Genomic DNA, 14,564 nt, shown 5'->3' on the forward strand with positions numbered 1-14,564 from the left:
GGCTAACAATGTTTCAGACGCTGTTACATTATCTGTCTCCTTTAAACTCCCTAGCTACCGTATCCCCATTTTACAGGAGAGGAAACCGAGGCATAGAGATAGTATATATGTTTCTTCCTTAATGAGTGATTATTCAGTGAGGAACCACTTTCCTCCATGCCCCACCATTCTCCCACAGCCGAGAAGTTAAGAGTGACCAATTGTCAAAGTCTCTTATTTACAGAATTGTATTAGTATAAAGATTATATGTTTTATTGACCAGAATGTATTTTTTTTTTTACAATGAAAAGAATTGGAAATTGTATTCATTATTTAATTCTGGCTGTGAGTTATTTTTATTTGATAAGAAAATGATTATTTAAATGTTATTTATTTGTACATTTATTCTCTGCCGTGTTCCAATGAAAATTTAAGCAACTTTCTTGACTCGAATAAAACATGTGATGCTTGTCACACAAGTGGGCCCCTCCGTGTTCCAAGGAACCCATGTGTAGAGTCAACTGCCAGCTGTAGTCACCGGAGTCATCACCTGCCTTGTGCACATTGGAGTTTTTCTTTTCCTTATAATTTGACTTCACTCATCAGAAGCACAAATTAAATTTCTGGATTTAAAAATATTTCTTTGGCCCCTAAATATTTCCCAAGTCATGGAGTCCAAACACAGACTTCAATCTTTTCATTCTCTGCCAGAAAGATTAGGGGCAAGAAAGAGGGAACACAAATACATGTTCACTAACAGCAACATCATCAGTAAACAAACGTGGAAGAAATGTCCACACTCCCAAATAATTAAAGAAATGCAAATTAAAGCAACAATGAGGTCTAATTTTTCACCTATTAAATTAGCAATACATTTTAAAAAACGATAAGGCTAAAGAGTACTGTGAAGCTGGTAACACATCCACTGCTGGTAGTTAATGTAAATTGGAAAGCAGTTTGGTAGTACGAATAAAAACCCTTAAAAATGTTCATGTCTTTTGATCTAGTAATTTCATTCCCAGGGGTTTCCATAGAACAAATGATACAAAAGAAAGAAAAACTGCATTATTTATCACTGGTATTTAGAAAGTAAAAAAAAAAAAAAAAATAGGAACAACCTAAATGCCAATAGTAATGAAATGGTTTATTATATATCCAATCAATGAAATATTATGCATCCATTAAATTTCTTATAATGACTAGCACCATGAAGATGCTTATAATATATTGGGGAAAAAAACAGGATGTAAAATTATGCATGAGTTGTGATCACAAGTAATTTTTAAATGTCTGCATGTGGACAAAGTGAATATATAAAAATGAATATAGCTACGTAAGGTAGTAGGATGAAAGATGATTTTTTTCCTCGCTGTTATGAATTATTATGTTATCTTTGTAATTTAACATGGATGATTTCGGTTTCTCAAGTCCTTAAAAGTCAAAGAGCCAAGGTAGCCCTGTATTTCCTCCATCTCCATCGGGAGGAGAGGCTCGGGATGTCCCGGAGGGGGCTCCACTGCAGGCCTCTTAGCTGTGGGGTTGGAGGGAGCACAGGTGCCAGGACCCCGATGCCAACCCCCTACCACACTTCTCCCTACAGGACATCGCTGAGAATGGCTGTGCCCCAACCCCAGAAGAGCAGCTGCCAAAGACAGCACCATCCCCACTGGTAGAGGCCAAGGACCCCAAGCTCCGGGAAGACCGGCGGCCAATCACAGTCCACTTTGGACAGGTAAGCACCCTGGCTGTTGTACCGGTCTCTTCTGGTTTTGGTTTTTAGCAGCAGCTGTAGCACATACAGCAGACGGTTTTTCATTTCAGCCCTTTAGCAAAGCAACTCGATGGAGTTTTTCACATCTTCAGATGTCTATTTCGTGCAAACATGTTTTGAAGGTGAATTTTCAAAAATTTTAGGGAGACAGCATGGTTCTGGTCATAAACTAGCTCAGGTATTGAATGAAGTCATTAAATGCAGCTGCTGTCTCCCCCACTCCGAGGCACTCCGTTTAAGGTCTCTCTGTTAGCTAAGCATCTCATTAGAACACTTTAGCATCCCAGGCCCTTCTTTGCACCTTCAAATAAAAGGCAACAAGCGAAGTCTTAAAAAAATCAATTAGGAGTTCTTTATTAATGTACTTCCTGAAAATCAATATCAGGAGTCGTGCTTCTCAAAGTAAACACCCAAGCTACAATTCTAGAGATCCAATTCTTTAACCAACGGTTTTCAATGACCTGAGCATTTGAAAAATTGTCTGTTTATTTGATTTTTTTCCCTTAAGTAAAACATTGTACTCTGTACAGAAACTAAAATTTTTTATCCCTTTCCTCTCTGTGGTTATATTTTTGGTTGAAAAAGATTGCATACCCTCCCTTCTCTTGAATCGACTTTTGATTAGCAAAAGTCATAATTTTTTTTGGTTTATGAGAAATGGCTCTGTTAATAAGATATGGCTGTAACAAGAATTTATAAAGTTATTTATTTTTAAATTACCTGATTCTTTAACCATTTATTAGGTAATGCATGATTGAGATATTCTACATGATTCTTATCCTAAATGTGATTGCTGTTTCACCATGTAAAGGACCTAGATGCCTGCATTTAAAATACTCCTGTTTTTAGCAGACATTTATTATGTACCAGGCATTGAGCTATTTAGAAATGAAGGGAACTTAACGAAATTGTTGCCGTGGGTTATTCCTATAAGGGGTGTGTTTGTTGGAACATAAAAATCATTCTTCTCTAATCGATATTTTCACATAATATATTCATACATTTTTAACTTGGGAAGGTTCACCCCCTTTTCTGTATTTACACTTAAAAGGATATTATAAAAATTGAAATGAAGTGCAAGAAAAAAGCATCCACAGGGCAGTGCTCATTTGGTTAATGAGAACCTTCAAATCGCACGGGCGTCTGTACCCCTGAAGAGCCGCCTCCCCCCCAACCCCAGGCTCAGGCCCTGCTGGAGAAACCCGCACCCTGGTTCCCTGGTTGTGTTTGCTGAAAGCACAGCCCCGGTCGGTTGTCGCCAGTATGGCATTCCAGAGTCAGCTTCCTGCCTTCCTTTGTCCTCATTCCTGCACACACTAACCTTCCCATGAAAGGAGCCCCTCGCTGGAGTTTGGAGCCCATTACAGAGAAAGAGGGGGCGGGGGAGAGGGATTTCATGGTGTTAAACATTCCATTTTCGAAACACAAAAAAAGGAGGCCCTATTTGAAATGGAGAAAGACCTTCTTTCCATTTCAGCCAGAAGTAGAGATGCTTTAATGTCATTCCCAGCTAAATGCAGAATAAGAGTATGTGTGTGCGCACGGGTGGGGGATAAACAATTAAAAAAGCCACCCCAAACTCTGTTGAAATAAGAGCTGTCTGTGCCTTCACAGGTCTGCAAACTGGAGAGGATGAAAGTGGCTTTTTTTCCCCGTTTGTCACTTCCCTCACGTGGCTGCCAGCATTATGCAAGTGTACAGGAAGGCAGGATTTTTTTTTAATGCATGCATGCGGATTAAGGTCAAGCCCCTAGTATCAGCCATGCAGCGGGCTCTCCCTTCCAGCTGCAGCCAGAGAGCCTACCCACAGCCGCGAGATGCCTTAATTGAGACGTGCTGTCAAAGTGACAAACACATTTGCATACAGTCTACACTCTATTTATTTTCTCTGGAAAGGTCTACTGTCTGCTGTTGGTTGAACATTCTTAATCAGTTTGCTGTATGTGAACTGCCAGCCAGCTCACTTGTGCAGGCCCCTTCTTCATTAGGTGACAGATTAGCTGCAGGAGGGGTGGGGGGACCACAGACCCTTTTCTTTTAACTCTTTCCAGCTTTGCCCCCGTGGTAGGTTGTCCTCTAGTCCTTCCCTGGGTGCCTGGTTTGATGAGCCATGGACCCTAACACGTAGCATTTCTAGAGCACCTGCTACTGTCAGGCATAAGTTTTAGGGACTTGAAATTCTTCTCAAAGAACAATCTTTTGAGTTCCATTTCAAAAATTTTTGCCACAGTCTCCTACATCTGTACTATTTTTTTTACTTGACATTTCTCTTTAAATAGCCTCATACCAGACATCCATACCGATCTTAACCTCATCTTAAGGAATGACATTGGTAAAATCATAGGTTTGATGTCCTAGTCCAAGTTTTTTCTAAGCATACGAAAAAAAATTTTAAGTGTTCATCCATGGATCACCTAAACTATTCATGTAGCCCCAGTGGTATACATTCTCTTTTTGGAAAATAAAGGCCCACTCCCCTCCCCCGCCACTGCCCAATAACTTGTGTCCCCTCTGCCATATCCTTTTGAGGAAGGGATCATTAGCCCCATTTTATGGACCCAGAGCTGGAGCTCAGAGACATGAAGGGATGTGCCCAGGGCCACATCACCAGCTCAGAAACCCAGGATAGTGTACCTTGAGCCCACGCCAGCTCTCTCACCAAGCAAGGGTTTCAGTCATTTGATAAGTCTGTTAAAATTGGTGTGCCCCGGCAAAGTAATCTCAGCTAGCCAGACAGTACACACTAACCTCAGAGGAGTCCTTGCCTCAGGTTTGCATTTCTTTGGATTTCATTCTTTAAGAACTCTTAGCTTGCCAGTGGGGGTGGAGACTGTTGAGATTGCTGCATTCATCTCTCCACCTTGCAAAGCTGGTGCCGTGCAGCTAACTGGGCAGCTCCATGGAGACCTCCGAAGGGGTAGCAGGGGCCCTGGGACAGCAGCCCTGCAGTGGGGGCTGGCAAGAGGAGGGCTCAGTGTCAGGGCAAGAGCTGCCACTGCCCGGGAGAGAATGTGCTTCCTTGCCCTCTGCCTCAGTAGAGTTTCTCCTTTGAGGCTGTGACCATCCCCCCATTTAATTACGCATCTATTCATGTATACACTGAGACATACCCTGTGTGAGACAAATAAGTCCTCAATGCCCACCACGCAAGGCACAGTGATGGAGACAGACCAGCAAGTGGACAGTCCTGACCCAGAGTGACAAGGCGATGAGAGAGGAGAGCTCAGAGCACCCTGCGGGCCCCACAGAGGCAACCTCTTCCCCCCAGGACCACTCTGCGCAGCCCCAAGGTGGACCTAGAATTAAAAGATACTCTGTCAACTGACTGAACTCCCTAATAATTCATTTCTTTTCTAAAGCAGATATATGTCACACCTCTAAGAGTCTGTGAGGAGCAAAATAAGTGGATTTTTATTAATAGTTTGGCCTCTGCTTCCTTATCATGTATGGTTTCTTCGTAGAGTTCAAAAGTGCCAAGTAACTCGAGAACGCCTATCCTACCTTGGCAAATGTTCAGATTTAGGGAGGCTTTAAATTACTATTTTCCCCTTCTCATGTTTAGAATCCATTGAGAAGCAAGATGACAGTCAAATGAGATAAAAATGCCAGCTTTTTTTTATTGATAAGACTGAAAGGAGAATATAATGCTAAACCTGAGGCCAAATGTTGCTAAAACTTCATCTCCGAATTTAAAAGACAGCTCTGCACACAGGATAAGTGCACGCCGGCAGGCCTTGCCCAGGGCAGGCTGCCCACGGACTCCCAGCGAGGAGGAGCTGCCACGGGGCCTGTGCTGGAGCCGGAAGGGGTGAGGAGCCTGCTCGGTTTCTTCTCGCAAGCTCCAGGGGGAGGCCCTCCTCCTCTTCTGGGCAGAGATGGGCGAGAGAGAACTCAGAGAGCTGAGGATTCCCCCACGCTTTCCTCTCCTGGGATGGGAATGGAAATTCCCTCCTTTCCATGGTGATAGGAGGGAGGAAGCTGTGTCCTCCCCAGCAGGGCCGGAGCACCCCCGGCTGGAGTTTGCTGCCTTGACCTCCTCCTCTTCTGGGGAATAAGCCGAGGTAGCTCCCCCCGCCCCCCACCATGGAAACCGCTTGTTCCCTGCATTTAATAAGATGGGCAGGACCCTAGATGCTTCCACATCTGTGCTCACTGGCTTGAGTCCTTGCCATGAGCTGGTGAGGAAGACAGTGTTCTACCCACCATACCAGTGAGGATGCGTGCAAGGACAGCGCTGCCAGGCTGGGTAGTTAATTCCCACTCCAAAGCCAGTAGCAGCACCTCTGCTTCTCTTGGCCACACACAGCTCTCCCACCTGGCTGGGGGAATGGACTGACTGAGCAAGGCCAGTGACACTGGACTATAGTCCTGGGTGCAGATGACCAAAGCTCTGGGTCTCAGTTGAGAGGGGGCAGGAAGACAAGGCTCCCCTGAGAACATCATGGCAAACCCCTTCCAGGGCCTCCTTTGTGTTTCCCTCAAATGACTGATCCTACAAACAAAGTAGTTGCCTACCTTCCAGTCTGGTAGATTCCAAAAAGTGTGTATTGAAAGGTACCTCTGTTCTTCTCCCATGTAAGCAAAGGTTTCTAAAGCTCTTTAATGTAAAGTTTGAAAAAACTGGTTAAACCAAAGCCAAAACCAGGTGCCACTGTGGCTTCCAGAGAGCTGCGACAGAGAGGTTGGGATACCACCCCCAGGAGCAGCTCTTGGGATGTGGTTGCCAGCTTCTCTGTGCATGCGGAGAATTTACAGGCCTCAGCCGGGTCATTTAGTGCCAGTCCCGTGCTAGGCTGGAGAAGAAGCCAAGCCAGGAAATGCCTCCTCAGCACCCTTGGCTCTGAGTGCCCTGAGAAGTTCCTTCTGCCTCATTGAGCTTGGAAGTCACGCGTAATTCCCTTCCATTCAACCGTGGCCTGCCCACCACCTCCAGCAGGTGTTCTCCAGACACTGCAAACCCCAGGCCTCCAGTCTGAAAGTACAGTCCCCACCAAACTCCCCCCACCGCCGCCCCCCGCCGTCTCCCACTGCAGAGCATGGCACCGCTGTCCAGAACCTGGCTGCACCTGGCCCTTCCCCAGAGCCTCTCTCCTGAGCACTGCTGTGTCCTCTCCTCTCATCACCTCTGCCACAGCTTTGGTGCAGGCTGTGTAATCATCGCCTGAGCTGTTCTGCAAGCTCTCAGCTGGCATCCCCACTGAGTGTGCACATGGCCTCGCAGGGTCCACCTGGAGCATGCACAAGTGGCTGTGTAGCCTCTGCTTCTGATCTCCCCTAAAGATCCTACCTCCCCCTTGGCATGGCATATGAGGCCCTTCCTGATCTCCCCATCCAACCCTAGAGCAGGTCCCTTCTGTAAATTTTCCCGACTCCCCTAGGAAAAGCTGGTTACTCCTGTCTTTGTGCTACCCCAGAATTTTGCACGTGCCACACTTATCACACAGCCTGGCGATTGTTTCTTTAACGCTTGTCTCCAGATGAAAACATGAGCCTCTTGGAAGTGCACTGTCTTCCACGGGGCCTGGCACTGAGCTGGCAGTCAGCAAACTCCCTGGGGTTTTATTATTGGTGTGGATGTTTAAATTAAGCAATGATTGATTGTTGTTTAAGCACTCGCTGTGTGTCCAGCAAGTTATTTGGTTTCATTTCAGTTGCTATGCGTATAATTCTGTTCATTTGAAGAAGAAAAATGAATATTCTATTAGTGGTCAAAAACGATTTCCAAGTTCACTTTCCATAAATAAGGATTCTGTTTCCAAGTAGAAACAGCTTTGTATTGTAGAAATTTAGATCCTATCTCATTTTATTTTCTGTGTTTTTATGAGGTCCTCAGGTCAGTCATATATGCCCCAGGAAGAGAGGGGAGAGGAAAAAGGCAGAGGACTGGGACCCCCCCCCACCCCGTGCCGCAGGGATGGGTAAACCCGTACCAGGAGCAGGCGGTGGAAAGGGCAGTCAGGGGAAGAGAAAGGACTGTCATGCCTTGAATTACATCAAATGAAGCAAGCAACAGGATCAATTAGGCATAAAGATTTTATTTGTAAGAGACTAAGATATATAACCTAATGCAAAGTATGAACCTAACTTGGATTGTGTTTTTTTAAAGACATTCATGGGAAAGTTGGAAAATTTGAAGATGGACTAGAATGTTAGATGACATTGTGGAATTATTGTTAATATTATGGTTTTGTAGTGGTTCATCACATTCCTGGGAGAAGCATGCTGAAGTATTAGGTTGGTGCAAAAAGAATTGCAGTTTCAGACCGTGAATTTTCAATCATTATGACTAGGCTCAGACACATCTTTATTAATCAAAATAGGAACCATTATAATCAACATATTTTTTGCCAACAAGAAGAAAGTTTGTTTATTCCTGTAGCATAAAAATCCACGCTTCGGGATTCTGTGAACTCTTGGAAAGCGTTTTCTGCGTCCTGCAGGTTGTGAAAGCGTTTTCCCTGAAAAAAGTTGTAGAGATGCTTGAAGAAGTGGTAGTTGGTTGGCAAGAGGTCAGGTGAATATGGCAGATGAGGCAAAACTTTGTAGCCCGATTCTTCCAACTTTTGAAGCATTGGCGGTGCGACCATGTACGGTCAGGCGTCGTGATGCAGAAGAATTGAGCCCCTTCTGTTGACCAGTGCTGGCTGCAGGCATTGCAGTTTAGGTGCATCTCATCGATTAGCTGAGCACACTTCTCAGATGTGGTTTCGCCGGGATTCAGAAAGCTGTAGTGGATCAGACCGGCAGCAGACCACCAAACACTGACCATGACCTTTTTTTGATGCAAGTTTGGCTTTGGGAAGTGCTTTGGAGCTTTTTCTCGGTCCAGCCACTGAGCTGTTTGATGCCAGTTGTCGTATACAATCCGCTTTCATTGCACATCACAATCCAATCGAGAAATGGTTCATTGTTGATGCATACAAGAAAAGAAGATGACACTTCAAAACAATGATTTTTTTTTATTTTCGGTCAGCTCATGAGGCACCCATTTATCGAGCTTTTTCACCTTTTCAATTTGCTTCAAATGCCAAACAACCATAGAACGGTTGATGTTGAGTTCTTCTGCAACTTCTCGTATATTTGTAAGAGGATCAGCTTCGATGATTGTTCTCAATTGGTCATTGTCAACTTCCGATGGCAGGCCACTGTGCTCCTCATCTTCAAGCCTCTCTTCTTTGCAAAACTTCTTGAACCACCACTGCACATACATTCGTTGGCAGTTCCTGGGCCAGATGCGTTGTAGATATTGTGAGTTGTCTCCACTGTTTTACGACCCATTTTGAACACTAGTAAGAAAATCACTCGAATTTGCTTTTTGTCTAACATTTCCATAGTCTGAAATAAATATAAAATAAACAGCAAGTAATGTTCATTAGTAAAAAATATAAAGCCAGAGATGCGCATTAAAATGATATATAACATAACCACATTTATTCAAGAATGTATTCCAATAGCAAACAGCAAATTTCAACAATGCTAAAATTGCAATTACTTTTGCACCAACCTAATATATAGGGGTGAAGTATCAGCATGCCTGAAACTTACTTTCAAATGGTATAAAAAATTCCACACATGCACGCGCACGCGCGCGCACACACACACACACACACACACACACACACACATAACATCCATTCACAGAGACAGAGAGAGAGAAAGCAAATGTAGCCTCCATCATCCCCAAAGTTTAACTGCTGAAAGGCAAGTGCTGATCAGTTTCTGGAGGCAGTGAGGTAGAGTAGTCGAAGATTTTAGAGCTGGGCGGCTCTGGACTTAAATTTCAGCTCTGCCACTAACGAGCTGGTGACCTTCAGTAAGTTGCTGAGCCTCAGTGGAATTCAGTTTCCTCATCCTTAGAGTAGAGGTAATAATACCCACATCATAGGTTGCTATGAGGATTAAATGAGATATTGCCTGGAAGTGTCTAGCTCAGTGCTGGCACATAGGCCCCGAGTAAATACCAGTCTCTTTCCCTGGTGGGCGAGAGCAGAGCTGGCTGTCAGTCACCGGCCAGTGCAGCCTCCCACCCAGCCCTGTCCACCCAGGGCGTGGCCGTCATCTTGACTCTCAGAACATGCATTCCCCCAGAGGCTGCCCTCCTGGCTCACCCTCATAACTGACCTATGACCCTACAGCTCTGGGTGGGAAAGGCAAAACCTAAGCCCAGAGGACACCTGAGCATCCAGGACCCGGCACCACAAGAGCAGATAATGCTGCCCAATCCTGACTCAGATGTGTGAAAAGAAGGGGCCACAGGCAGTTGGGGCAGAGGGCACCAGGCAGGCATGAACAAGCAAGCAAGCCTTGCGGTCTACAGTCCAAAGTCACTTTCTTGGCCTAACTCAGCCACACACGCGTGGTCCACCAGGCAGAGCTCCCTGCATGCTGCTCTTTTAAACCTTGTTGTTTCCGAATTGTATTTTCCCTTTTCCATTGCCCTCTTTTCTGCCCTTTTTAACCATGTCTTTGTGTGGGAAAGATGGGAAAGAACCCTTTTCTGCCCTTTTTAACCATGTCTTTGTGTGGGAAAGAAGAGCTACTGTGGCGGTCTCCCCACTTCATTCCCCCCAGCTCCTCCTGCTCTGATCGACCCTCTGTGCCAGCTACAGGGTGACGGTGACACTGTCCTGCCTTCGGTCCTGGTGAGGTGGCTGTCCAAAGTTGTTTCAACTCATTCACTGCCATGACCAAAAGCAGCGTGGCACCTAATTGGTGGTGGTTTGTCAGGTCTCCCTGTCAAGGGTGGCTGGCTAGACCTGTCTTTCCACGTGCACTTGCCTTTTCATGGCCCAGGCTAGCCCAGAGACAGCTTTCTGATGAAAGGTTAACAAGGTTGGGCTGTGTTCCTCTGAGCAGATGTATTTGATTTCAGGAGGAAAAACTTGCCAATCAAAAAAAAGAAATCAGATTCTGGAAATTCATAAGGATTGAGTTGAAATTCGGGAGCTGTCTGATTAGGCATTCAGCATTGCCTTGTCAGGTAGTATTCCTCTTGTTACGGGGAGCTGGAGAAGGCCAGAGAGCTCAGCAGTGGGGCTAGAGCTCCTGATGTGTTGTGGAAGGACAGAGAAATGTCAGTGGCCAACTGCAGATCCAGGTTCGAGGCAGCAATTTGCTTTCTAACCTACACCACCTCCATGCAGCACAAGTTAAGGATGGCTGCAGAAGGGCCAAGATCAATCACCCTCCCAGACCTCCCCGCTCTCTAGCACTTGAGCACTTTAAGGTCAGTTTGAGCACCTCACACATGCTGGGCCTAAGAGCAGTTGGAGTGGGGCATGGGATGCTCACCACCTGCCAAGCCCCTGCACCGAGACCTGGAGAGGTGAGTCTCTGTCCCAGCTCCAGGCACCATGCCAGGCCATTCCTGTAGGTTAGCCTACTGAACCCTTCCAGCCACCCTGTGAGGGTCTCCAGAGGATGGGGACTGAGTCAAGTTATGCAGCTCAGAAGCAACAGGATGCAAAGCTTTGTTGTTTATTCTAAAGCTCGAGTTCTTGCCCAGCTTTGTGCTAAGAACATGGTAGTTTCCTGCTGGGCTTGTAGTGATGGAGCCAGAGCAACAGCCTGGGCAGGTGGCCGGGATCCCAGAGGGTGGGCCGCAAGTAAGCCTTTGTTCTTGGTTGCCTTACAGATCTCAGGCCCTCCTTAATGTTTCTGGGTCTCAACTGGAACCAAGACAAGTAAGCTGGCATCCTGCACCTGGTGTAGACTCTGTACATCAAACCCACTATTAGACACCAAAGGCATGCTGGATGCTTTTCTGGTGTGTGCAAGGAAGTAGAATACAGGATAAAAACTGGGCATGTATAGGAGGTAGTATTGGGGGTATCAGGTGCCAGTCCAGCCCCAGAGACCAGGGTCAGAGCCTATACTACATTTAGTAGCAGCTACATTTAGTTTGGGCACTTTGAGTTGCCAGGACACAAAACCCAAAAGAGAAATTGTCGTCTCATACTAGCTTCAGGTGTGGCTTAGTATCAAATCACGTTAATCAGACCCCAGTTTTTTGCTGCATTTCTTGGCTTTGCCTCTTCTGCTGGGACCACTCTCAGGCAGGCTTTCCCCTCCTGGTGGTGAAATGCCTGCAACAGCCCCAGACCACATCCTTCCAGGTGCAAGAGCTGCAGGAAAGTGGGTGTCATTTCCTAGTAACCCCCAACAAGACATGGGATTCACTCACTGAACCAATGTTGATTGTGCGTCCATTGGAACCAATTATTGTGGCCAGGGGTTTTCTGTGTGCCACAGGTAGGGCCCTACCTGACACACATACCTGAGAGGTGAAGAAAGGGTAGTTTCTAGAAAGGAAATCAGGGAGCTATTATCAAAAGAAGGGAGAGGCTCGGGTATGGTGGTAGCTCATGCCTGTAAGCCCAGCACCTTGGGAGGCCAAGGCAAGAGAATCGCTTGAGGTCAGGAGTTCAAGACCAGCCTGGGCAACAGAGCAAGACCCCATCTCTACAAAAAATTTAAAAATTAGCCAGACATGGTGGCATGTGCCTGTAGTCCCAGCTACTTGGGAAACTGAGGCCAGAGGAACACTTGAGCCCAAGAGTTCGAGGTTGTAGTAAGCTATAATCACACCACTGCACTCCAGCCTGTGCAACAGAGTGAAACCCTATCTCAAAAAAGAAAGGAGAGCAGATCGAATTGATAATGTGCACAGAAGCCAAACAGGAGACACTGTCCCAGCCCCTTGTCCACTTGTCTGACAGCAGAGAAAGGTTCATACCCAGAGCTGTGTGGATTCTGGAACTGAGAGAGCACACAGGGCTGAGAGTCAAGGTCAGACATCAGCCAGGGCACCAGATAGCGAGGGACAGAAGAGAAACAGCGGTTGGTGCATGGCAGGCCAGGGAGGTAGGAGCCAGGAGTCCCAGGTCACAGGCATAGGCACAGCTGTCTGCAGTCACCTGCGATAGCATCTGGGAAGGGAGTGTGGAGGGTCAGCTGCAGTCCCAGGGCCAGGAGTGAAGAAGGACAGACGCTAAGAGCTTAGGTCATTCATTCAGTAAATAATCACCTATGCCTACTCTGTGCCACCTCGGTGAAAACAGAGATAACAACACGGTCTCATAGCCAGTGGTTCAGCTTAATCCTGATGGACAGAATCCATCCAGTAGTTTTGAAAGGCCCAGATCTGTGCTGTGTAATCACGCCATGGGGCATCTCAAAGTCTCCTTTTTGTTTGTTTTATACTCTAACAAGTTTGGTCCTCAGGGTGGTTTCCCTGCCAGCGTCCCTGGGAGGTGCCCGTGGTCTCACTGTTGACTTGCTGGAGATCACTGAAATGTAGATGTTTCCTTAATAGCCTTGCTCCTCCTGGGCTTTAAGGACTGGCAGAGAGCTCGTTTTCCTAGGAGGGGGAGCAGCGTCTTCAGGCGGGGTCTCAGATACCTGGGGAAGGTTCCAAGTCTGAGAGACTAAACGCGGTGGCTGTTCTAGGCTGTGCTGGGGTGGGGTGGCAGCCGGCTTGCATGGCAAGCTCCAGAATCCCCTGCACCTGGTCCAGGCAGTGCCCGCTTGCTATCTCCAGCTGCTTGCAATGGCCAGTTCTCACTTTTTATTATAAGTCATTCCTTTGGCCCAAGGTATGGTCTCCAGGAAGGCTCAACTAAATCACACAAGGAGGATGGAAATTGGGCGGGCCGGCTGCAGCATGGCTGCTTGAAGTGCGGAGTCCAGCCAGGGAGGGGTGTCTGAGCTGGGCTTTGTGCTTGTCCTCCCTTCCCTTAGATGGCGCCGCTCTCTGCCTCTGGCCTGCCTCTCGCTCTCTGCACTCTGCGGGGAGCACAGGGGTGCTCCACCTGTTTCTAGCGCTACCTTTGTTCTGGAGGCTCCAGGTTTCCTTTTCAGCTACTGGATCATCTTAATCTCCCTTGGACTTCCCAAACCTGCCCCACCCCAGCTCCGTCAAGGAACCCAAGGACTGTGGGGTCCTGTTCTCTCTCCCTGACTGGGCTGTGTGGCACAGGGGGTGTCAGAAACATCAGCAAGTATTGAGATAGGCCCGTCAGCCCTCCAGAACGCGGGGCCCTCTCCAAGCTTCCCTCCCGGGGTCGCTCATTTGCCTGGATGGTGGGGAGGACGTGCCTGGCCTTCAGGGCCCTGCCAGAAGTCACCACCCCCAAGCCCACCCTGACCACAGCTAGGCCTTCTAGGTTGGAGGTCCCTGCCACCCTCCACTTCTGGCCAGCTCCTGCTGACCCTGCCAGACTCTGCAAAGTGTCCCTGCCCTGGGCAGAGTCCCTTCCTCTCCTCTAGTCCCCAGCACTTTGTCCTCCTTCGCTCACGCGCTCTTCACGGGTGTCTGCTCCAGGCCAGACTCCGCTGGGTGCTGGTGGACCCAGAGTTGAACCAGCCCCCACCATCGCTACTGCCAGGAGTGTCCTTCCTCTTCTGTTCCGCCTGACAAGATCCTGCCAGCCGTCCCAGGCCCTGTCAAGCACCCCCTCCCCTGACAAGCCCTGCCTGTCTCCAAGCCAAGTCATTCCCTCACTGCTCCGGGCCAGCACTGTCCCTGCACCTGCTTGCTGGCAGAGCGTTTATACACTCTCCCCAGACAGGGACAGCGTTGGCCTCATCTCTGTATCCTTGGCATCCTCACACAGGGCCTGCCACACACTAGTTGCCCAGTGAGAGTTTGGGGAATGAGGGTGGAGAGTGAGTGGATGCAGGGAAGGGGTGAGTCAGGGGCGAGGTGAGGGCAGGTCTGCTCACAGCTGGTGCCCATGAGCAGCCAGTCCGTTCGGCAGGGTAAGAGAAACCCCAGAAAGCGAGCTGGCTGCTGTTCTGCTGCCTCTATTCGCTT

The 14,564-nt window shown here is 47.6% G+C and overlaps 1 protein-coding gene across 7 annotated transcripts in view; it reads left to right on the forward strand.

Annotated features, from left to right (window-relative positions):
- Positions 1 to 14,564, forward strand: part of DENND1A (DENN domain containing 1A) — a 492,893-nt gene that overhangs the window by 436,256 nt on the left and 42,073 nt on the right. For 5 of the 7 annotated variants that reach the window (XM_045563071.1, XM_045563073.1, XM_045563077.1 and 2 more), the window contains one exon: positions 1,580 to 1,711. In XM_045563071.1, the coding sequence (XP_045419027.1) occupies positions 1,580 to 1,711 (132 nt within the window). Of the gene's footprint in view, positions 1 to 1,579; positions 1,712 to 14,564 lie in introns of those variants that run through there. The other 2 variants (XR_006737850.1, XR_006737851.1) reach the window with 1 other exon arrangement.

Source organism: Lemur catta, chromosome 10, assembly GCF_020740605.2.
Source record: "Lemur catta isolate mLemCat1 chromosome 10, mLemCat1.pri, whole genome shotgun sequence".
Taxonomy (NCBI): domain Eukaryota; kingdom Metazoa; phylum Chordata; class Mammalia; order Primates; family Lemuridae; genus Lemur; species Lemur catta.